Consider the following 22,754-nt stretch of genomic DNA (forward strand, 5'->3'; position numbering starts at 1 on the left):
ACTTGAACGAAAACCAAACTGACCAATTGACACCCCAACACAAGTATGTATACTATCACGAAAGAAGCCTTCCATTTAGTTTAGACGTAGGAAGAGCAAAGAATATTTCATTTCCTTTCCTTTCAGTAGACACTACATGGAAGAGAGACCACCAACCCTCCTTACCCACAGAAGAGGTTTGGAATAAGCATCCATGATTCCGCAAGAAAAGCTACTGGAATCGAAGCTATCACGTTTTCACGTTTCTTCAATAAGTCTATATAAAGGATTAAGTTTAGACCATTCACAGTTCACATCACCAAGCATCATCATCAGCTCAGAAAACTAGCTAGAACAAAGTCTTATTTTAGTTCATCAAACAACCATCATGGAGAACATGAGAGGAAGAAGAGGGGTTGGAGAAAGAGCCTACACGAGTCTAGCGGTGTATGAAGACTTCCAACCAATTTCAGATTGGGCCAATGACTCAAATAGCCACGTCCTCCTTGTTGATCTTCCTTGTATATATATCTAATTTCATCATCTTTCTTCAACCATCTATTTCAGTTACAAAGGTGTTTTGCCTTGTCTAAGGTTGTGTGGTGCTTCTTAGCTTCTCGTTAATTTGGCTTGTATCCACCCTTTTGGCTTTGTTTTCTTTGAATTTTTGGTCTGTTTCGACGATTGACTCACTCCAACATATTTTGGTGGCGACCCGAATGAGATTTTATTGACTCAATTTGAAAAAAAATATATGTACTATCGTTTTGTTGAGCAAGCAGTGTGAAATTTGAGGTGTTTTCGTGTTAGGGTTTCTGCACGAGTTTTCTTGCCGCTATTTGGGTGTTCTTGAGAGAAATCTCCATTATACTTTTTCTTCCAATATAGTGAATCATCTTTTTCTTCGGCCCGAGGATGTAGCACACCAAATTGGTGTACGAATCTTGTTAAATCTCTGTGCTGTGTGAATCTATGTTGGTGTTTGTTCTTACAATTCTTTTAATATATTATTTATTCACCTAAGAAAATATGATCATTAGGAAGCTTATCTTTCTATTGTGGTTTTAACATAGGCTTCAATAAGCAAGAGCTAAAGCTGGAAGTGGACAACTATGGCAGATTAGCAGTTGGTGGAGAGAGTCAGTTGATGGTGGTGTTCTCTTTGTAATCATCCCAAAGAAAGAAAATGTAATAGAGGAAAAACCAAAGACCATCATCCTGTTGCAGATGGAATTGCAGAAGAGCACAAACAGGAAACATCCAAAACTGAAGAAAAACTACCAGAGAAAGGGGAGCCCCAACAGGAAACAACCACTACAGAAGAGAAACCAAAGAAAGATGGAAAAGATTATGGTGTTAAATATAACAATGGAAATGGGATTGATCACCAGGAAAGGAAGAGTAGAAAGTACAAAAAATAAAAGTAAATGGTTATTAAATGAAGGGAAAGGATATCAGTTTGGTTTTGCAGAAAGTGCAATTGAAAGGATTGCTAGGAACAAGGGGGTGGTTTTAGCTGCCATCTTAGGACTTGCGGTTGGGATGTATTTTTCTCATAAACTCAGATCAACTGATGTGACAGAAGCCTTTACCCCTACTAGTTAATCTCATCATGGGGGAAGATGATATCCTCATTATTGTAAGTTGTGACCGACTTGTCCATCTCTCTGTATGTAAACATGTGATATACAAAACAGTTTATTCCTGTAAGTATAAAACAACTGCTTCATTGGAAGATTTCTATTTCCTTCCCTTTCTCCCCCCCCCCCTCTCTCTCTCTCTCTCTCTCTCTCTCTCAGCTCCCCTTATATAGAATGGTTCTTCTCAGCATCCCATATATAGAATGGTTCTATTGTTTTGGCTTATAAAACAGTATTCCTGTGAAAAGATGCCCTGCCCCTATAGTTTTCACAACGTTTGTGTCTGGGAGTAGAGAACGCAAACAGGTAGCGTTCTTTCTCCTCTAGTTTTATTAATCAAGTGAATGTGATGACAGAGTGAGGTGGAGGCCGACACTTTTTTGTTCTTCCTCTTTTCCTCTTAATTTTTGCATAATGTGTCAAAGAATTTCATTTATAGGTTGGGTTCTACACACAGCTCATATGAAAAAATTTTGTTGTTGCCTGGGTTTGCAACCCCATGGTAGTAGCCAACGGCGTCGAATCCTAGGGGCAGGTTTGAAAATACCGACCTTGGGTGAATTTTTCCACCCCCTGAGATTGCATTTCCCTGCCCAGTACCAGGTAAGGGTGTCAATCGGTTCGGAACCAGGTATTCGGTCCGGTTTTGGTTTTGGTTTTGGTTCCAAGGAGTGTTAGTGTGATCCAGAACCGGACCAAGTCCCGTCTCGGTTCTGAAAATTGGTACTCGTACCCGACCTATCCGGTTCCAGTCCGATTCTGGTTCCTATTCGGGTTTTGTATTTGGTTTTTATTTGGTTCCAGTATCCAATTTCAAATTCAATTTTTTTTATGCAATTGTTATTTAGAAGACAAAATATTAATGCTCATTCACTAGGTTATTGGTCTTCCCCAACAAAAGAAAGAACAAAATATCATGAGCTATCAATGGACATGTATCCATGTCGAATGATTGTAAGCAATCGATCATCTATTGAACTTCTAATATCGTTAATTTCACTACTTGAAACTCTATTAGATGATTTATCATTTAAGTGATTGAAACTAAATATCGTTAATGATCCTGACAATCAATCTCCTAAATGATAATTGACAGACAAGGGGTTTTAGAGTTAGACTATAGTTGAAACTCTATTAGATGATTTATCATTTAGGTGATTGATTATGTCGGGTTTCCATATAAATTACATCAAGTTTTTGGTTAAAGAGGAAAAAATGACATCAAGTTATTCGGTCCGATTTTGGTTAGAATAGCCGGTTCTTGGCATAAATCCAGATCCAGACCGAACCGAATTATAAATACTTATTTCAAATCCAGGATTTAACCATATTATAATGGATTGGATTTGGTTCAGGGTATTCGGTCTGGATTTGGATTCGGTTTTTGGATTTGGTTTCGAATTGACACCCGTAGTATCAGGGGTTGCAGCTACTTGGCTACAACTCAGACAACAGCCAAGTTTCGTTTGCTCGTATGTAGGCTTCCTTCGGTTGCAAGGGAAATTAAAATAAAGGAAAGGGAAGGGAAGTATTTCAAAAATAAAAAAGAAGTTTTGGTAATCATTATCTAACATAATTGTATAACTGCTTAAATTTTTTACTATATTATTCACCAAAAAAATTTTAAATATGATTTTTTTTACTCTTAAATTTTAAAAATTTAAATACAAAGTAAAGTAAGTTTAAAAATCAAATAAGGAATGAAAGGGTAAAATCCCATGAATTAAGAGATTTTCTCATCCTTGAAAGACATAAGTATTTCTACAAAAAACAAAGACTACATAAGTATTAAAGTCATCATAGTTTTTAAAACTGGATCAGATAGTGAACCCAAAAAAGGTCCATTTTAGTTAGGGATGATTTTGGTCAAATGGTGGTTTAACGGAAAAAAAAAAAAAGAGTGAAAAATAACAAAGATACAGTTATTAATTAATTAATTAATTAATTTAATAATTATTATTAAAAAAACCTAATTATTCTCAAATACCCGAGTAAGGATGACAAGTGGCAACATGGTTTTTGGAATCAAATATGCTAAATTGGCCAATTCGATTTAGAATTCCATCAATTTTTTACCTAGGCTATGTTTGGTTGTAAGGGGAATAAAAGAGAAAGGAAGTGAAATTTTCATACTTCAAATCATTCTATATTTGGTTATAAAATTTCACTTTACTTTGCATCCAAAACCCTTAGCCATAATATGTAAAATAAAAATTACATGTAACATATATCATTACTAAATATGGTTAAAAAAATTAAGTAGTTTATACAATCATATGGGGTAATGATTATAAATATTTCTTTTTAAAGTATGAAAATTTTCACTTCCCTTCCTTTTAAATTCCCATTGCAAACAAACAAAGCCCTAGGGAAAACTGACTTATTATGTGTTCATTTTTGTGACCAAAAATTAGAAATTCTACTATATGCTAACATTTTGATAGGATCTATGTTAACAACATATTTTTGTGTATTTTTTTTTGTCTATTAGTATAAATCCTCTCGTAAGGTAGTAATAAAGTTTTATTCTAATACCATTCTATCAATCCATAAGATTCTTGAGCCAACAACTCAAAAAATCTGAGGTCTAAAGGAAATCCACTCCTCCCTCACCCTCTTGATCTCATTTTTGGAGTGTAAAGTGGTCGATTTCAGCCAATCTGGATTGGAATCCATGAAAATGAATAAAATTCCGAAGAAATCTCTCTTTACCAAGCATCCAAAATCAATCCCTCTCTCTCTCTCTTTCCAAATGAAATAAGGAAAATATAATTAATTCAAAAATAAAAATGAAAACTTTTCCAATTATGATTAGGAAGTGGAATAACGCATCCACCTTCCTTTTCAATTATTAGTCGTGCCATATGACATTTAGCTAAAGCTGAAATTACCAACGGAGTTGGTAGCCTAGTGGAAGGAAGTCCTTGCCACATCACCGCTTGGATTTAGAAGCACCATTTGCCATATGAACGTTTTGGCCTAGGCTATGATCACTACCATGGAACACCCTTTCTTTAAAAAATAAATAAAATTCTATGAATCGATAGACCTCAAGATTCCTTTTCTACGTGTCAAGTCCCTTTTAAAAAATATATATTAAAATTCTATGAAAAGATAAACCTCAAGATTCCTTTTCTACGTGTCAAGTTTTACCTTAATTAGAGTCGGCCAAGTTTCAAAATAAAATCTTAGCCTCCCCCGGGTCTTAAATGCAATGAAAGAAGATTAGGACTCATGAGGTAAAAGTGACAAAAGAGCTTTAGGGAGAAAATAAGTTCAAAGACAAAGCTAAACATGGTAGTTATTGCAAGGGAAAATCTTCCCCACACAGCCAATATATCGTATGCTTTCATATTAATTTTTTATTATCTTTTCTCTCTTACCCCTGACCATATGAGTCCCATGTGGATGATACCATTCTCAGTGCCATCATTTGTATAGTATGATTCATTGTAGTATGATTCATTCCCCCCTCACTAGTGGCATGAGGAACCTTTTCCTTGTTGAAAATACACTGAAAAAGATGTGATTAACTGGTTGAAATGGACCGTGGCAAATTCACGGGGTCCTGGAACACAGGTTTGAAATTTTTGGGCCAAGCTGGCCCCTGGCCTGATCAGCTCGGCCCTAGATTTTGTCCAAACAGCCTGGCCCTACATGGGTTGTGTGTGTGTGTGTGTGTGAAAAACAATACTTCACTATTTGAACTGATTGATCAAAGGGCTGACATCTTTGGATTGGTGTACTTACACAAGTACACACTAAGACGAAAGAAGCCTTTAGTTTAGACATAGGAAGAGCAAAGAATACTACATTTCCCTCTAGTAGACACTACAGGGAAGAGAGACCATCAGTCCTCACCAACAGAAGAAGTTTGGAATAAGCATCCATGACTCCACAAGAAAAGCTACTGAAATCAGAGCTATTACGTTTTCATGTTTCTTCAATAAGTCCATCTCTATATATAAAGAGGCTTAAACTGAGGCCATTCACAGATTCACATCACCAAACATCCATCCTTTTCAACTCAAAAGCCAGCTAGTACTAAGTCATTTGAGCTTTCAGTTTCATCAAACCATCATGAAGAACATGAGAGAAAGAAGAGGGATTGATGAAAGAGACAACACTGGTCAGGTTATGTATGAAGACTTCCAACCAATTGCAGATTGGACCAGTGATTCAAATAGCCATGTCCTCCATGTTCATCTTCCTGGTATCTAATTTCATCATCTTCTCGCATCTTTTTCAGTTACAAAAGGTGTGTTTTATTTATTTGTATGCGAATCGGGGAAACGCTGATCTTTCTTTTGTAGTTTTAACATAGACTTCAAGAAGGAAGAGCTGAAGGTAGAAGTGGACAACAATGGCAGATTAGCAGTTGGTGGGGAGAGACAGTTGAGTGAGAACAAATATAAGAGATTCAAGCAAATCTATAGCTTGCCTATAGATTCAGATATCAACAAGATCAGCGGTAAATTTGATGGTGATCTTCTCTTTGTAATCATCCCAAAGAAAGAAAATGTAATCAAAGAAGAACCAGAGGAGCATCATCCCTTTCCAGACAGAATTCCTGAAAAGCACAAACAGGAAACATTCAAAGCTGATGAAAAACAAAAAGGGGATCCCAAACAGGAAACAACCACCACTACTGAAGAAAAACCAAAGAAAGATGGCAAAGACAATGATGTTAAACATGACCAGGGAAATGGGATTCACAAGGAAGACAATAGAGGAGAAGATGCGGAAAATAAATGGAAATGTGGATCAAATGAAGATTTCCAACCAATTGCAGATTGGACCAATGATTCAAACAGCCATGTCCTCCTTGTTGAACTTCCTGGTATCTAATTTCATCAATTTCTCCCACCTTTATTTTGTTTATTTATTTGTAAGAGAATCGGGGAAATGTTAATTTGATACTTTAGAAGCTGATCTTTGTTTTTTATGGTTTTAACATAGGCATCAAGAAGGAAGAACTGAAGGTAGAAGTGGACAACAATGGCAGATTAGCAATCAGCGGAGAGAGGCAGTTGAGTGAGAACAAATATAAGCGATCCAAGCAAATCTATAGCTTGCCTATAGATTCAGATATCGACAAGATCAGCGGTAAATTTGATGGTGGTATTCTCTTCGTAATCATCCCCAAGAAAGAAAATGTAATCAAGGAAGAACCAGAGGAGGAGCTTCCCATTGCAGATGGAATAGCTGAAGAGCAGAAACAGGACACATCCAGAACTGAAGAAAAACCAGAAGGGGGTCCTAAACAGGAAACAACAACCACTACTGAAGAAAAACCAAATAAAGATGGTAAAGACAATGATGTTATACATGACCATGGAAATGGGGTTCACGAGGAAGGGAATAGAGAAGAAGGTGCAGATAATAAATGGAAATGTGGATTACATGAAGATTTCCATCCAATTGCAGATTGGACCCACGATTCAAGTAGTCATGTCCTCCTTGTTGAACTTCCTGGTATCTAATTTCATCATCCTCTCCCATCTGTTTCAGTCACAAAAGGTGTAATTTATTTATTTGCAAGAGAATCGGGGAAATGTTAATATGATAACTTGGAAGCTGATCTTTGTTTTATGGTTTTAACATAGGTTTCAAGAAGGAAAATCTGAAGGTAGAAGTGAACAACAATGGCAGATTAGCAATCAGTGGAGAGAGGCAGTTGACTCAGAACAAATATAAGCGATTCAAGCAAATCTATAGCTTGCCTATAGATTCAGATATCGACAAGATCAGCAGTAAATTTGGTGTTGGTATTCTCTTCGTAATCATCCCAAAGAAAGAAAATGTAATCAAGGAAGAACCAGAGGAGGAGCTTCCCATTGCAGACGGAATAGCTGAAGAGCAGAAACAGGACACATCCAGAACTGAAGAAAAACCAGAAGGGGGTCCTAGACAGGAAACAACCACCACCACTGAAGAAAAACCAAATAAAGATGGTAAAGACAATGATGACCATGGAAATGGGGTTCACGAGGAAGGGAATAGAGAAGAAGGTGCGGAAAATAAACGGAAATGTGGATTACGTGAAGATTTCCATCCAATTGCAGATTGGACCAACAATGTCCTCCTTGTTGAACTTCCTGGTATCAAATTTCATCATCCTCTCCCATCTGTTTCAGTTACAGAAGGTGTAATTTATTTATTTGCAAGAGAATCGGGGAAATTTTAATATGATACCTTGGAAGCTGATCTTTGTTTTATGGTTTTAACATAGGTTTCAAGAAGGAAGAGCTGAAGGTAGAAGTGGACAACAATGGCAGATTAGCAGTCAGTGGAGAGAGGCAGTTGAGTGAGAACAAATATAAGCGATTCAAAGAAATCTATAGCTTGCCTACAGATTCAGATATTGACAAGATCAGCGGTAAACTTGATGGTGGTGTTCTGTTTGTAATCATCCCAAAGAAAGAAAATGTAATAGAGGAAGAACCAAAGGAGCAGCATCCCATTGCAGATGAAATTGCTGAAGAGCAGAAACAGGGAACATCCAAAACCGAAGAAAAACCAGAAGGGACTCCCAAACAGGAAACAACAACCACTACTGAAGAAAAACGAAAGAAAGATGGAAAAGACAATGATGTTAAACATGACCATGAAAATGGGATTCACGAGGAAATGAAGCGAGTAGAAAGTATGAAAAATAAATGGAAATGTGGATTATACAAAAGTGTAAGAGAGAAGGAAGAGAAAAGATCTAAGTTTGGCTTTGCAAAACGAGCAATTGAAAGGATCGCTCGGATCAAGGGAGTGGTTTTAGCTGCCATCTTAAGGCTTGCAGTTGGATTTGGATCGAGAGGTACCAGTGAGGAGAGAGATAGAGAGAAAATAGGAGAGAGAGTGAGATAAAACTCATTGGTATCTCTCTAGCAAACCACTTCCCCCCCTTGGCGCTAGAGAGGACCCTACTCCCCTGCAGTTGGGATGTACTTTTTCGCATAAACTCAGATCAACTGACATATGACAGAGGCCTTGACCCTAGTTGTGAATCTCAACCTGTACCAAAAAGAAAGTGAAGGTGAGGGGGGGAAGATGATACCCTCATTATTGTAGAATGTGACTGACTTGTACATATCTCTTTAACATGTAAACATTATAAAACAGTCTATGCTTGTAAGCATAAAACAACTGCTTCTTGGGAAGATTTCTGTTTCCTTCTTTTTCCCCTTCTCAGCTCCCCATAGAATGGTTCTTTTCAAGTTCTACTAACATTAATAAGGTCGGTTTCCATAGTATATTACCCAGCAATTTGATGACAATCATCGCAAACCACAACTATAATTCAGATATAATATAACCTATTGAAAATAGTTTATTTTTCTGAGTTTTGCCAGATGAGGTGGCAGGACATCTTTTGCATACACTGGACTCCTACTCTGGACTGCCCTACCTCAACTAACCCCTTGTCGAACCAGTTAATTTTTAGAGTTGCAAAATGTTCGATACCAATTAACCTCAGAATACTAATGAAAATTTAAACCCAAAAAAAAGAAAAAAAAGTGCCACTTGGCAATTCCTGTTATCATAACAAGAAACACATTCACTGCAAATTATAGAACTAGGGATTTACATACTTATTCAAATAATTATAAAATAATAATACATGTATGTATCCTTTATTTCAAGAATGATTCATTTTTTTGGTTAACAAGAATGCCAGAGTTTCCTAATCACTAAGTATTTCTAGGAAACATATTAGCCCCATCAACTTCTATACATGCAACCTTTCTTGTCAAGTTGCAGTGATCCACACAAGCCCCATTTCAGCCAAAAATTTTAGTATAAGCTGTGGCACGTTGAAGATGACATGTTCAAGCATAACTGTTGTATTATCCTCCAGGTGTAACTTATCCTTATGTTCATGAAAGTTTCAGTGGATCTTCTAAGCATAAATATAGACCAACTGAGATTACGAAACTTGGCAAACAGACAGTGCCATTTTACCTTCATGACGCCTCCCAAACCTTGTAATCATTCCCCTGAAGAGCCAAAGCCCATCTCTGCGGACCACTAGGAGGCTCATATTGGCCAGGTCCAATCTTCATTGCTAATTTCTCATCAATGATGGCAGCATACACATCATTTTCTGCCTTGGTTATCTGAACCTGGATCACACATCACCACAAACAAAAGTTGAAGAATTTGCTGATCAGAAGACAAGACCTTGTGTGTGTGTGTGTGTGTGTGTGTGTGTGTGTGTGCCAAAGATTTGCAGTTTCAAAAAGAGACCTCATGTGGACAGTAAACGAAAGAATCATGTTCAAATGCATCATGTAAATGCAAGAAGGCATTTCAATGCATCAAAAAACAGGAGGAAGACACTTCGGAATTTGTTATGAAATGGATGCTATTCGGTGATAATTTATGACCTGCTTGAAAATATTCAGTGAAATGATTCCTAAATTCATACTAAAATATTCATGTTACTAGCAATAGTTTACAACATAACTGGAAAGTGAAACGAAAGTTACAGAACACATACTGTACTGCGACAATGAATCTTCATTCGATGTCGAAGAGATAGAAGCGCAGAAATTTCAGACCGGTAATGAGAGAAAATGTGATCGTAAAAGACAGATGGTGTTCCAGGGTGTGTCAGGATGTAGGCATATCCCTGCATTTCCTTCCCACCAGGGAATCTCCAATGACCCTTCAGAGAAAACAAAATGGCCCAGTTAGCATGTCATTTTATAGTACTAGCCAGGGATATTAGTATTGAAAATATCAGCAGACTTTTCTATTATTACAATTGACGAGTTAAAATGGGATATCATGACCAGTAACCAGACCAGGTCATGCCACGCCAAGGCATAACCAATTAAAGATGAATCTGTCATAGAATAGTTGTGTTCAACCATGGCACGAGTTTTCTATTCTACAACAGGACCCACCCCCCCCCCCCCCAAAAAAAAAAAAAAAAAACCAGCCTATTCTACAGCACAAGTTTTCAATTCTGAATAGCATGAAATGCTTCAATGACACACCCACACCCAAACAAAATTTTGCTTAATTGCTTTGTCACTGTGTACTCATCATTTCCTCTGGGGACGGGAAAAACTGGACAGAGAGAAAGAAGATAAATGGTGGAGCGTCTATTTTTTGACAAGCTATTAATTCTTTTGTCCCTAATATCTATTCAGATATTCAACAAGAAGATAAAGAAAGCAGGAAGCATGACTTTTGTGGGCATACAAAGCATGTAAAGACGTCCAAACCTGAGTTGAGCCTGTATCATGGTTCTCTATAAAGGTAACAGCACGTGATGGCCACCACCCAACAACACCAGGAGGTTTTCCCTTCTGATCTTTTAGTCGCCAATATTGACATTTCCCTACAGCCTATTTGAAATAAGGCATATTTTGTAAGCTCAACTTGATACTTGATGAAAATCTCAAATATTAGAATACCAATTCCCAAAGTAGAAATGCATAATGCAACTATATTTGCTAAAACAAGTTTTCGTGATTTGCATAACTTATTTTTGGGTGTTCATTCAGAAGATCTATACAACAGACCCCAAGAAAGAAAGCATGTAAAGCGAGGGTACACACTTCAATCACCTTTTGGGACAAGTAAATCTATATAAAAGAAAGGAAAAGGAAGCATGCGTCAACCTTGTGCAGATTCCAATATTATACCCATCTCACATAGTAAACAGTGGATCCCACACAACACACTCTCTCTCCTATTTGACCATGTGGGCTTGTGGACCCCATATGGAAGATACCATTCTCCAGAGCCTCATTGGTGTAGTGTGCAGATTTCTTCTTACACTGGCATTGTGGGAAACCCTCACCCATAATAAAAAATAAAAAAAATAAAAAATAAAAAAAGGGAAAAAAAGGACCCACAAGCATTAAAATGAATCCCCATAAAGGTGGAGACACAAGATGTTACAGAGCTTAAAAGTTCAGCAGTCTTTCTGTGGAGTCCAGTTCTGGTTGGCAATTCAGATTATCTCATTATTTGGATACATAAAAGAGAAAATATCATTGAGAGTAGCTAACATAACTAATCATATTACGGATATCAACGAAGGCTTCACTAAATTAAAAGAAAATAGAATAGCCATTATTTAGTGTAACTATTATCCAGGGCATTCATGACATTTCCTCTGTGTTTGATCTTTCAAAAGATCATAGTAGACTGTTTTTTGCACATCAGATCATTTATAATGGTTGCATTTCATGTGTCACATAAGAGTAAAATAGAGACTAGTCGTAAATTCTATTTCTTAATTTAAATTGTCCAAATCACCAGACCAGTTTAATAGCAAATGCTAATCATAAATAGGTGCTGAGGTAACGGAGAGCCTTTAAATAAATCTTTCTGGACTCTGGACTACATAACTAGATTTCTTTATATAGGTTTCAGGAGTCAGGAGTCACTTTTCAATTCTTAGTTGGTTACTTGAGTCAATTGTCTACTGAGCTAAGATGGCTATTAAGGATCACGTTAGGAATGGAGTAGAGCAGGATTTGGTGTTTTCATGGCCTTTATAAAGAGTGGTAAACACCTTATTTTGGTGGCTTTTTTCAATGAATGGAAGAAATGGGTTCCTAATGTTGATGGTCAAGCCATAGCTTGCCTTTAATACTTTTCTCTCTTTCCAATTAAGATATTGTGGGGATCAACTTTAATTCTAATCTTGTTTGTTGGGAGTTTGAGAGGGGGTAGCTAATGCCGTTGAGATGCACATCTCAGCTATAAAGAAAAGAAAAGGAAAACAAATTCTGCAATTCAATCTGGTTTAGTTTGGGTCAGTTTTCTGAAACAGATCAGGCTGTGGTTCACGATTAGAACCAGTTCTGTGGTTCAGATCTGGTTCTGTGATTCAGATAAAGTTTATCAGATCCTGGGGCCAGTTTGGAAGGGTTTACAGCCTGCGGCTCTAGAGTGCCTAAATTTTAGGAACCTTATCAGCATACACAAGCCGTGGGCCAGTTTCTGGATTTTATTTCTTTATTTTATTATTGCTTAGTTGTTTGGACAGGTTGGAAAACCTGATAAGAATTAGTTTCCTATTTTATATTATTTTCCTTCTCAGTGTAGGAAACTCCATCTCAGTGCACAAAATAGGGATATTTCCTTCTTCATTTCGTTCCCATTTCAAAGTCAGTTTCTGTAGTTGTTTAGGTTATTTTGTCCGAATAGGATACTTCCAACATAGCTTGCGCATGGAAGGAAGTCTTCTATTCAGATAAGTTGCTATTTCTTTTATTAGTTACTTCTTGAGTCAAGAAGGAACTCTATCATAGCAGCCATCAATTGGAAGGTGTTAACAGGATGAATGGGAAAATGCTTGTGTGTTTTTAACTGATCACATAAGTCCTCTATTTATAATATAGAAACATGATAGAAGTCCAAATCAGAAAATAAAAATAATTACAAGAATACCCCCACCCAGCCGCCCCACTCTAATTAGGGTCGGTAGAGGGGGGAAAGCCCCAATATGCCCCTACGGCACACTTATTCTTATATTAACACTCCCCCCTCAAGTTGGTACATAGATGCTATACATGCCCAACTTGACTAAACTAGGATGAAACAACTTTCCAACCAACCATTTAGTGAACACACCAGCTAGTTGATCACCAGACTTCACAAAAGGAACACAAATCAAACTAGCATCTAACTTCTCTTTGATGAAGAATCTGTCAATCTCCACATGTTTGGTTCCGCCATATTGTATTGGATTATGAACAATACTGATAGTAGCCTTTATTATCACAGTAAAGCATCACAGGAACACGAACAGGTACACCAATATCATCTAAAAATGTACGCAACCATAATAACTCACAAGTCCCTTGTACCATAGCACGGAATTCTGCTTCAACACTAGATCTAGCTTCCAGCCACCACATTCTACTTCTTGCTGCGCTAAGTGACAAGATTCCCTCCTACAAAGGTACAACAACCAAAATGGATTTTCTATCAGGTGAACCAGCTCAATCACATCTGTATAAGCTTCAACTCTTAGGTGATCATCAGGAGATAAGAGGATCCCTTTTCCTGAAGGTAACTTCAAGTATTGCAAGATACGCATAACTGCTTCCATCTGAGAGAATAGAGATCATGCATAAAATGACTAACCAAACTCACAGCTACAACAATATCAGGTCCTGTATGAGAGAGAGAGATATATCCATTTTCCTACCAACCGTTGGTAGCAGCCTTTGTCAACCAGTTCACCCTCCTTTTCCTTGAGCCGGGTATTAGCTCCCATAGGATTAGCAGAAGGATGACAACCCAACATACCTGTCTCAAACAGCAGATCAAGGATGTACTTCCTTTGAGAGAAAAAGATGCATTTTGAAGACCTGGCAACTTCAATCCCAAGAAAGTACCTTAACTTTTCAATATCCTTTATCTCAAATTCTCTGCTCAGAAAACCTTTGAGATGACTACTATCATTTCCTGTTACCATAATGTCATCCACATAGACAATGAGTGGTCAGCATTACTCTGCTTATAACCCACAGATGTCATAACCTTGTGAAATCTTCCAAAGCAAGCCATAGGTGACTGCTTCAACCCATTGAGAGCACGCTTAAACCTACAAACCTTGTCGTGAGTTCTTGTGATAGAGAAACCTAGTAGAATATCCATATAAACTTCCTCATCGAGCTCTCCATGGAGGAAATCATTATTTACATCAAGTTGTTGGAGTTCCCGTTGTAGGTTCACAGCATATGAGAATAACACTCGCACAAAGGTCAACTTGTGCAAATGTCTCTTAGTATTCACTTCCATATGCCTGAGTGAACCTTTTAGCCACAAGCCTTGCCTTGTATCAGTCAATAGAACCATCGATCTTTTGTTTTACCACAAACACCCACTTACAGCCAACAGGTCTCTTCCCATGTGGAAGAGTCATAAGTTCCCATGTATCATTCCTTTTTAAGGCATCCATTTCTTCCTCCATTGTGGCCTTTCATTTTTTTCTATAAGAGCTTCCTGCCAATTCTTGGGAATACAAGTAGATAAAAGAGAAGACACAAAAGCACGATAGGAGGGAGAAAGGGAATCATATGAAACAACATGAGATATAGGATGTTGAGTACAGGTCCTAATGCCTTTTCTGAGGGCAATAGGTTAGTCAAAAAGAGAAATTATACCTCAAGTAGGAGGCTCAGTCGGTTCTGGATCAAGGGATGGGTAAAAGTGTTGTAATACTGGTGATGGTCTGAAGTTGCTTATTTTTGGTATGCCCCTACGATAAACCTGAAGAGTAGAGTCATCAATTTTCCTCTAGAATTCACCAATGGTTCTCTGGGCTGGAGTCATCTGCCCCTAAGTTGGAACAATAGGGACAAACGTCTCTGTCATAGGTTCCATCTACTCACTGTCTTATGGAGCATGAGGATCCTGAGGTGAAGATGATGGGTACACTGGTGGACCAAGCAGATTCAGAGTCATCTCCTTCTTCACTAGTAATACAAGACTCTCCCTAAATAGGTGATGATGAGTAGTAACAAACAGATTCATGAAACACAACATCCACTGTTACCATAGTACGCCGGGTAGGAGGATGCTAACACTTGTATCCCATTCTGTGTAGGAGAGTAACCTAGAAATATACACTTAGTACGGGAGGTTCCAATTTTCCTGGTGAATGATGACCCCTAGCATAGCAGGTACACCCAAAAGTCTTTGGAGGAACCAGATAGAAATGAAGGATGTTAGGATTTAAGATGAGGAAAGAAGATGGAAGAGAGGAAGGAAGAAGGAGAGAAGATGAGAGAAAAAGAGAGATACGGTGAAGACAAAATCGTGAATGAGCTGTTTACTCATCTCACCCATATGACATTCAAATATTAGTTTAGGGAATTACATATTACTCCCTTAGGGAGGTGAAAGAGAAATAAGGAAAATAAGAAATTACATGTAAGGACAACTTAAGATAAAACAGTTCCTAATGTACCCCTAATACACATATTCTAACACTCCCCCTCAAGCTGAAGAATAAATATCATGCATTCCCAGCTTGCATAAGAGAGTACTGAACTGGTGAGGAATGAGTCCTTTGGTGAAGATATCCGCCAATTGATCACCTGTCCTCACAAAGGGTGCGCAAATATTACCGGAATCCATCTTCTCCTTGATGAAATGCCGGTCTACTTCAATGTGCTTTGTTCCATCATGTTGTACTGGGTTGTGAGCAATGCTTATTGTTGCTATGTTGTCACAATAGAGTCTCATAGATCCTTCAGTGTCATACCCCAACTCGAGAACCAACCGACGCAACCAAGTGAGCTCACAAACAGCATGAGCCATTGCTCTGTACTCGGCCTCTGCACTGGATCTGGCTACAACCGGCTGTTTCTTACTTCTTTATGTAACAAAGTTGCCACCCATGAATGTGCAATAACCAGATGTAGATCTCCTGTCAGAAATGGATCTAGCCCAATCAGCATCGAAATAGCCTTCAATCCTCAAGTTATTGTTCTTGGCATACAAAAGTCCTTTTCCTGGAGAGGACTTCAAGTATCTAAGGATACGGTACACAGCGTCCAAGTGCCCACTCTTGGGTGCATGCATAAACTAGCTCACAACTCCCATTGGATAAGAAATGTCTGGGCGAGTCAGAGACAGATAAATCAGTTTCCCTACTAGCCTCTGGTATTTCCCTACATCAACAAAGGAAGGCCCACAATCCTCTCCTAGCTTATAATTCTGCTCAATAGGAGAACTTGCTGGTTTACAACCCAGCATTCCTGTTTCCTTCAACAGGTCTAGAACAAATTTTCTTTGGCATACATTGATTCCCTTCATAGACCTGACACTTCAATACCCAAGAAATATTTCAAGTGTCCTAGATCCTTGATCTCAAACTGTTTAGCCAAATAAGCTTTCAGCCTAGTTATCTCCTCATTATCGTCTCCAATTACCACAATATCACCAACATACACAATCAGTGCTATGATGGTGCCCTTACCTCTCCGGGTAAATAATGTGTGATATGCTTGACTTTGGGAGTATCCATTTTTCAGAATAGCTTGTCTGAACCTCTCAAACAAAGCCTTTGGTGACTGTTTTAGACCATAAAGTGCTTTCTTTAGGAGACACACCTTCCCATCTGCTGCTGGAAACTTGAAGCCAAAAGGAGGTTGCATATACACTTCTTCCTCTAAATCTCTATGGAGGAAGGCATTCTTCACATCTAACTGATATAGGGGCCAATCTCTGTTTGCTGCCACAGATAAGAGAACTCATAGAGTTATGTTTGGCCACAGGAGCAAAGATCTCCCGATAGTCAATTCCATACACTTGACTGTGCCCTTTGGCCACCAATCTTACCTTGTACCTCTCAATAGCACCATCTGATCGGTACCTGAACATATAGACCCATCTACATCTAACTGGGATTCTCCCCCTGGGAAGGTCAACCAGTTTCCAAGTACAGTTCTTCTCAAGAGCCATCATTTCCTCTGATATGGCTTGTTTCCACCTAGGGTCTGACTAGCCTCAGTAACAGTTCTGGGGATGGAAGCAGAAGAAAGAGCGGTTGTAAAAGCAACACCTATAAGAGAGAAAGCATTATAGGAAACAAACTGGGATATAGGATTAGTACAAGCTCTCTCACCCTTACGAACAGCAATAGGAAGATCCAACTCCAAATGAGAGGAGGAGATGTTACCTAATTGAGGAAGAGGAAGCTCAGGATGTGGAGACAAGGACTTTTGGCAGGTCTTCTTTGTCCTTCTTGTGTACACAATAACAAGTGCCTTCTCTATACAAAGTTCATCCATAGTACCAACATCATCCACCTCTTTATTTTTACCAATATCAATGGAAAAAGGAGTAAGAGGTAATGGAGTAAAAAATGGGATGGCATCAGTAGCCTTTTCACTTTCATTTCCATTCTCCCCCTGAAAAGGATGCTGATGAGATGCAAAGTAAGGGGCAGACTCAAGAAAGGTGACATCTTTGGAAAGGAATTTCCTGCGAGAGGAAGGGTGATAACACTTATAGCCTTTGGTGGTGAAAGAATACCCAAGAAATAGGCATTTTAAAGCCTTGGGATCAAGTTTGGTGCGGGAGGATTTGTTAACATGCACATAACAAACACAACCAAATACCTATGGTGGGAGAGTGAAAGCAAAAGACTGAGGAGACAAGAGTGCAATTAGGTTTTGAGACCCAAGAATTTTGGTAGGCATGCGATTGATGAGGAAAGCCGCAGCAAGAACGGCTTCAGACCAAAAAGTTTTAGGAACATGCATACCAAATAAAAGACTTCGACCAACTTCTAAAAAATGACGATTTTTCCTCTCAACTACCCCATTTTGTTGGGGTGTATCAACATAAGCAAGCTGATGGATAATACCATTGTCAGTAAAGAAGTCTTGCAGACCACCATACATGTACTCCCCCCCCCCTTTATCAGACTGGATAATTTTGATCCTAGTTTCAAACTGGGTGTGGATCATTTGATATAAGTTTTTTAAGGCATCATAAACATCACCCTTATGTTTCATAAGAATGATCTAAGTACAACGAGAAAAATCATCCACAAAAGAAACAAAATAATGGTGGCTAAACAAAGAGGTAGTAGGACTAGGTCCCCAAACATCAGAATGCACAATGTGAAATAGAACAATAGATCTATTACCACGATAACGATAAGATGAGCGACAATGTTTAGCAAAAGTACATGGTTCACAATGAAATACATTAGTTGAAGAAAAAGATATAAACAAATGAGGTAACTGTTTCCTTATAACAAAAGATGGGTGTCTCAATCGTTGATGCCAAAGCATCACAGAGTCGATGAGTTAGTTATCACTATGGCCATATGCGTAGGACTGTGGTGTAGTCAAAAGAGATAATTGCGGCTCAAGACGGTATAGGCCGTCCACTGCCAATAATCCTCTTTGTTCCCAAATCCTAAAAAAGGAAATGAGAAGGAAAAAATATGATACATCAATTCAAGGTTTTAGTTAAAGGGCTTACAAACAATAGCTTTGAAGTAAAGTTTGGGACATAAAGAACAGAAGCAAGTGAAATGGAAGGGGTAAGAGGAATACGTCCTTTACCAGAGATAGAGGAGAAGGTCCCATCAGCAACCCTAACCTTATCCTTACCAGAGCAAAGGAGTAGGAATTATAATAATGTGACGTACCAGTTATGTGGTCAGTGGCACCAGAGTCAATGACCCACGACAGAGTAGTGGAAGGTGCTGAGGTGGTGACATACATAGCAGATGTTGAGGCATCTTGTGAGGTAGACGGGCTATCAAGCTGAGACATGAACCGGCGAAGCACTACAATATCATCCTTAGAGAAGGCACTGGTATCTGTCTGTACGGGACCTCTAGTATCAGTCTCTGCCATAGTAGCATGGGCAGTAGCCCCACCTCTGCGGCCACCACGTGTGCCAGTAGATCCCCCACGTACACTAGGATGACCATGAAGGACCTAACACTTCTCTCGAAGTGTGGCCAGGTTTTCCATAATGAACACATTGCCGTTTATCCCTGTCATCTCTAGGGAAGTGCCCTTGACCTCGGCCGCCTCCACACCAATCTCTGTGAGCAGTGGAGAAAAGAGCCGAGCTCTCAAGTGAAGGTGTAGAAGCTATGGCACCTCTCTTGGTTTCCTCACTCAGAAGGTAGCTACACACCTCATCAAGTGTAGGTAGGGGTGACCGGCCCAAAATCTATATCCGGATCTGCTCAAATTATAAATTCAGCCCTCCTAAAAGTATCAGAACACTCTTTTTCAAGAAATCTATAAACCTTGGCTTCATCATTAGGATTGGTCAAATAAAGATCTCGATAATGGTCATACTCCTCCCAGAGTCCTACAACAGTATTATAGTATTCAGAAACAGACTTAGTCCCTTGCTTCATGGAGAGTGCCTGCTGTAGAAGCTGGTAAACCTTGACAGAGTCACCTACCCTATCATAGGTTCTAGAGACACTATCCCAAATATCCTTGGCAGTTTCCTTCCTTATAAATCTCTTACTATCTCAAGTTTTATGGAGAAAAGAAGTCAAGTCATAACAGTAGAGTTTGCAGTTTCCCATTTCTGGTATCCTGGGTCTACGATAGCGGGAGCCTTGATAGCCCCAGTAATATATCCTAGCTTCCCTCTACTCCACAGGGATAGCTTCATAGAATGTGACCAATCGAAGTTGTTGGTGCTATCCAACTTCACAAGGGAAATTTGGGTGTTAGGATTGTCAAAGACAATCGAACTAGGGTTGGTACTACTTGACCCACCCGATGTAGCTTCCAGAGGTTCAGTAAGATCAGACATAATACAAGAATGCCCTTAAAAAAATTTAAGACAAGGGGAACACCAGCCCCAAAGAGAGAAACTTCTTCTCAGAACTCAACAAAAAAGGAAGCCAGTAAGCCACAGAGACTTGATGCAAAGCCAATAAAACATCATTTCAACCATGGAGCTTCATCCAACAACCACACACAAGCATTATAGGAGTGAGAACTTCTAGCAAACACAACCAATACATAATCTACTATCCATTTCAGACCTTATATTCTGGAAAAAAAAAAGAATCTGGCGATACCTAGCAGCAGGTGGAAAATGGTGTATTGCTCCAACAGCACCCAACAACCAGAAGCAAGGTTTGGGGGGGTCAAAATGGGGACCCCTGGGTGATTCCATTGAGCCAGTCCAATCTCCCAACTCAGCAGGGATGAGAGAGAAAACAGGAGTCGAACCACGGAGGGGCGGTGATCTAGTTTTGGACTTCTTCTCTCTGTGTGAGCCCCAAACCGTGTTTGCTGCCTTCAAATCTCTCTCCAAATGTCTTCAACTGGTTTTCACAGCTTCATTGAGCTTTCTTGGATACTCTTATACATGGTAAAGCCTCTAATGGACCCTTCTTTCTTTCAGGGTTCCATGAGAGACTTAAAGAATAGAGCAAGAAGAAGTCAACCCTCAAACCTTTGTAGGCACTGATACCAAGTTAGAAATGAAGGATGCTAGGGTTCATAGTTTTTAAGGCGATAAGGCGACGGTGGCGTTTGAGGGTCTTTCGGAGCGCCTTAGCGATAAGGCGGGCATAAAGCGTCGCCTTATTGACTAAAGCGTTCCTGTGTAATTTTTTTATAAAAACAATCTATTTGGCTCAAATCCTAGTTGAATTCTATTACTCATATGTTAAATAAATATTAAAGGTTCATATTCATACCAATGTAAGATATTCATCAAGAAAACAAATCAATAAAGTGAATAAACTAAGTTCATCTTCATCAATCATCATAACATATTGACATATAATATAAATACATAATTATGAAACAAAATTATAAATATAAAGAAAAGAAGACATAAAAAATACAAGTATTTATTATACTTACTTCTATGATGCCAAAATGAGTGTCTAAGCCCTAAGGTCATCCACTATATTTCTACTCCTGTCAAAGAAGAATGAAGTTCACCGCTACCGGAGCAAAATGGTCGCCTGGATCAGTGGTTCTTCCTTGTTCCTTGATTCCTTCTCAAAGCCCTTTCTTAAAACCCTTGACAAAATCCAAACCCTGTTTGTGAATCGTTTTTTTATTTTGTTTGTTTTGGTTATTTTTGGTGGAGTAAAGTTGATCCCATACATCTCAAGTGTTAACAAAACCATACACCTACCAATAAAAAATCTATATTTGGAATCTTCATCAAGTAATTTTAAAATGTGTTTAAAAAAAAAAAAACCCGTAAAGCACCACTGCACGTAAGGCGGAGCACTGCCTTACCATCTCTAGACCGCATCAGCGCCTAAAAACTATGTTAGGGTTTAAGATGAGGAAAGAAGATGGAAGAGAGGAAGGAAGAAGAAGGAGAGAAGATGACAGAAAAAGAGAGATACGGTGAAGACAAAATCGTGAATAAGTTGTTTGCTCACCTCACCCATATAACATTCAAATATTAGTTTGGGGAATTACATATTCCTTCCTTTGGGAGGTGAAAGAGAAACAAGGAAAATAAGAAATTACATGTAAGGACAACTTAAGATAAAACAGTTCCTAATGTACCCCTAATACACATATTCTAACAGAACTAAGAAGGATGTAGTCCCTTGAAGAACCTCCACAGGAGTTCGATATTTAAGGACACGAGTCGACATGTGATTGATTAGGTAGGCTGATGTGAGGACAAAATCACTCCAATACTGAGATGAAACTTGTCTAGGAAACATCATGGCTCGAGCAATATCCAACAAACGTCTATTCTTACATTCAGCCACCCCATTTTGAGCAGGAGTATCAACACAGCTTGTCTGATGAAGAATCCCATGATCAGCTAGGTATTTTTTAAACTAACCCTCCATATACTCTTTTCTATGATCACTACGTAGAATTTTCAAAGTGGCATTAAACTGAGTCTGAATCATTTTATGGAACCGCTGAAAAGAACTGAATACTTCACTTTTGTGCTACATCATGTAAATCCACGTAGTTCTAGAGTGACAGATAACAAAGGAGACATCTCTTTCCAAAAATATATGTTCAACAAGACGGACCCCATACATCAGAGTGAGCCAAATGAAAAATAGAAGAGCTTTTATTTAATGGTAAATAACTGGAACGAGTCGGTTTAGCCAGAATACAAGCTTCACAAAAGAATTCATCACTAGTACATGTTTTAACTAAATGCATAAATAAAAGAGATAAGTTCCAATTGGCGGGTGTCCCAAACAATAGTGTTAGTGATTCAATTCAGAAGAAGCAGAATGTAGCTAATGAGGGGTAGTTGATGTTGTAGCCATAAGGAGACAACCATCATCAAACAAATAAAGACCACCCTGCACCTTACCACATCCAATCGTCTTCCCCCTTACCAGATCTTTGAAAATGCAATGAGAAAGAAAAAAGTTACTTTACAGTTTAGGTCTTTAGTAAGACTACTAATGGATAGCAAATTAGTAATAAAATTAGGGATATGTAAAACTAAAGACAGAGGTATGGAAAAAAGAACACTTAATAGAACCCTCTCTGGAGACAGATGATAGGGTGCCATCTACTACCCTAACTTTATCTCTGACTGAGGTGGGTGAATACTGGTGAATAAACTAGAAGAACCGGTCATGTGATCAGTGGCACCGGAGTCAATGATCAGGGAGTGGAGACAACTGATGCACAATAACCACCAAATGAA

General features: G+C 38.6%; 2 protein-coding genes and 1 long non-coding RNA gene across 3 annotated transcripts in view; 2 read left to right on the forward strand and 1 right to left on the reverse strand.

The window, feature by feature from the left end:
- Positions 1–293: 293 nt before the first annotated feature.
- On the forward strand, positions 294–1,714 carry LOC122077817. The gene is made up of 2 exons (XR_006139968.1): positions 294–573; positions 1,053–1,714. It is a non-coding gene; the product is annotated as an uncharacterized LOC122077817 (long non-coding RNA).
- A 3,911-nt stretch (positions 1,715–5,625) lies between these two features.
- On the forward strand, positions 5,626–8,785 carry LOC122079090 (protein RESTRICTED TEV MOVEMENT 2-like). Its single transcript, XM_042645334.1, has 4 exons — positions 5,626–5,832; positions 6,579–7,094; positions 7,226–7,720; positions 7,852–8,785. Exons 1-4 carry the CDS (start codon positions 5,700–5,702, stop codon positions 8,478–8,480), a joined length of 1,773 nt encoding a protein of 590 aa, XP_042501268.1. The 5' UTR covers positions 5,626–5,699; the 3' UTR covers positions 8,481–8,785.
- Positions 8,786–9,181: 396 nt separating this feature from the next.
- The window catches only part of LOC122079088 (alpha-amylase 3, chloroplastic-like), a 46,639-nt gene continuing 33,066 nt past the window's right edge, over positions 9,182–22,754 (reverse strand). Inside the window, 3 exon segments of the mRNA XM_042645333.1 lie at positions 9,182–9,736; positions 10,114–10,281; positions 10,847–10,969. Coding sequence (XP_042501267.1) covers positions 9,578–9,736; positions 10,114–10,281; positions 10,847–10,969 — 450 coding nt within the window. The 3' untranslated portion in view covers positions 9,182–9,577.

The sequence above is a fragment of the Macadamia integrifolia genome, chromosome 5 (genome assembly GCF_013358625.1).
Source record: "Macadamia integrifolia cultivar HAES 741 chromosome 5, SCU_Mint_v3, whole genome shotgun sequence".
Taxonomy (NCBI): Eukaryota; Viridiplantae; Streptophyta; class Magnoliopsida; order Proteales; family Proteaceae; genus Macadamia; species Macadamia integrifolia.

Coding starts and splice junctions, on each gene's coding strand:
- LOC122079090 (XM_042645334.1), top strand. CDS start 5,700: ATGAAGAACATGAGAGAAAGAAGAGGGATTGATGAAAGAGACAACACT. Junction 5,833..6,578: donor CCTCCATGTTCATCTTCCTG/GTATCTAATTTC, acceptor GTTTTAACATAG/GCATCAAGAAGGAAGAACTG. Junction 7,095..7,225: donor CCTCCTTGTTGAACTTCCTG/GTATCTAATTTC, acceptor GTTTTAACATAG/GTTTCAAGAAGGAAAATCTG.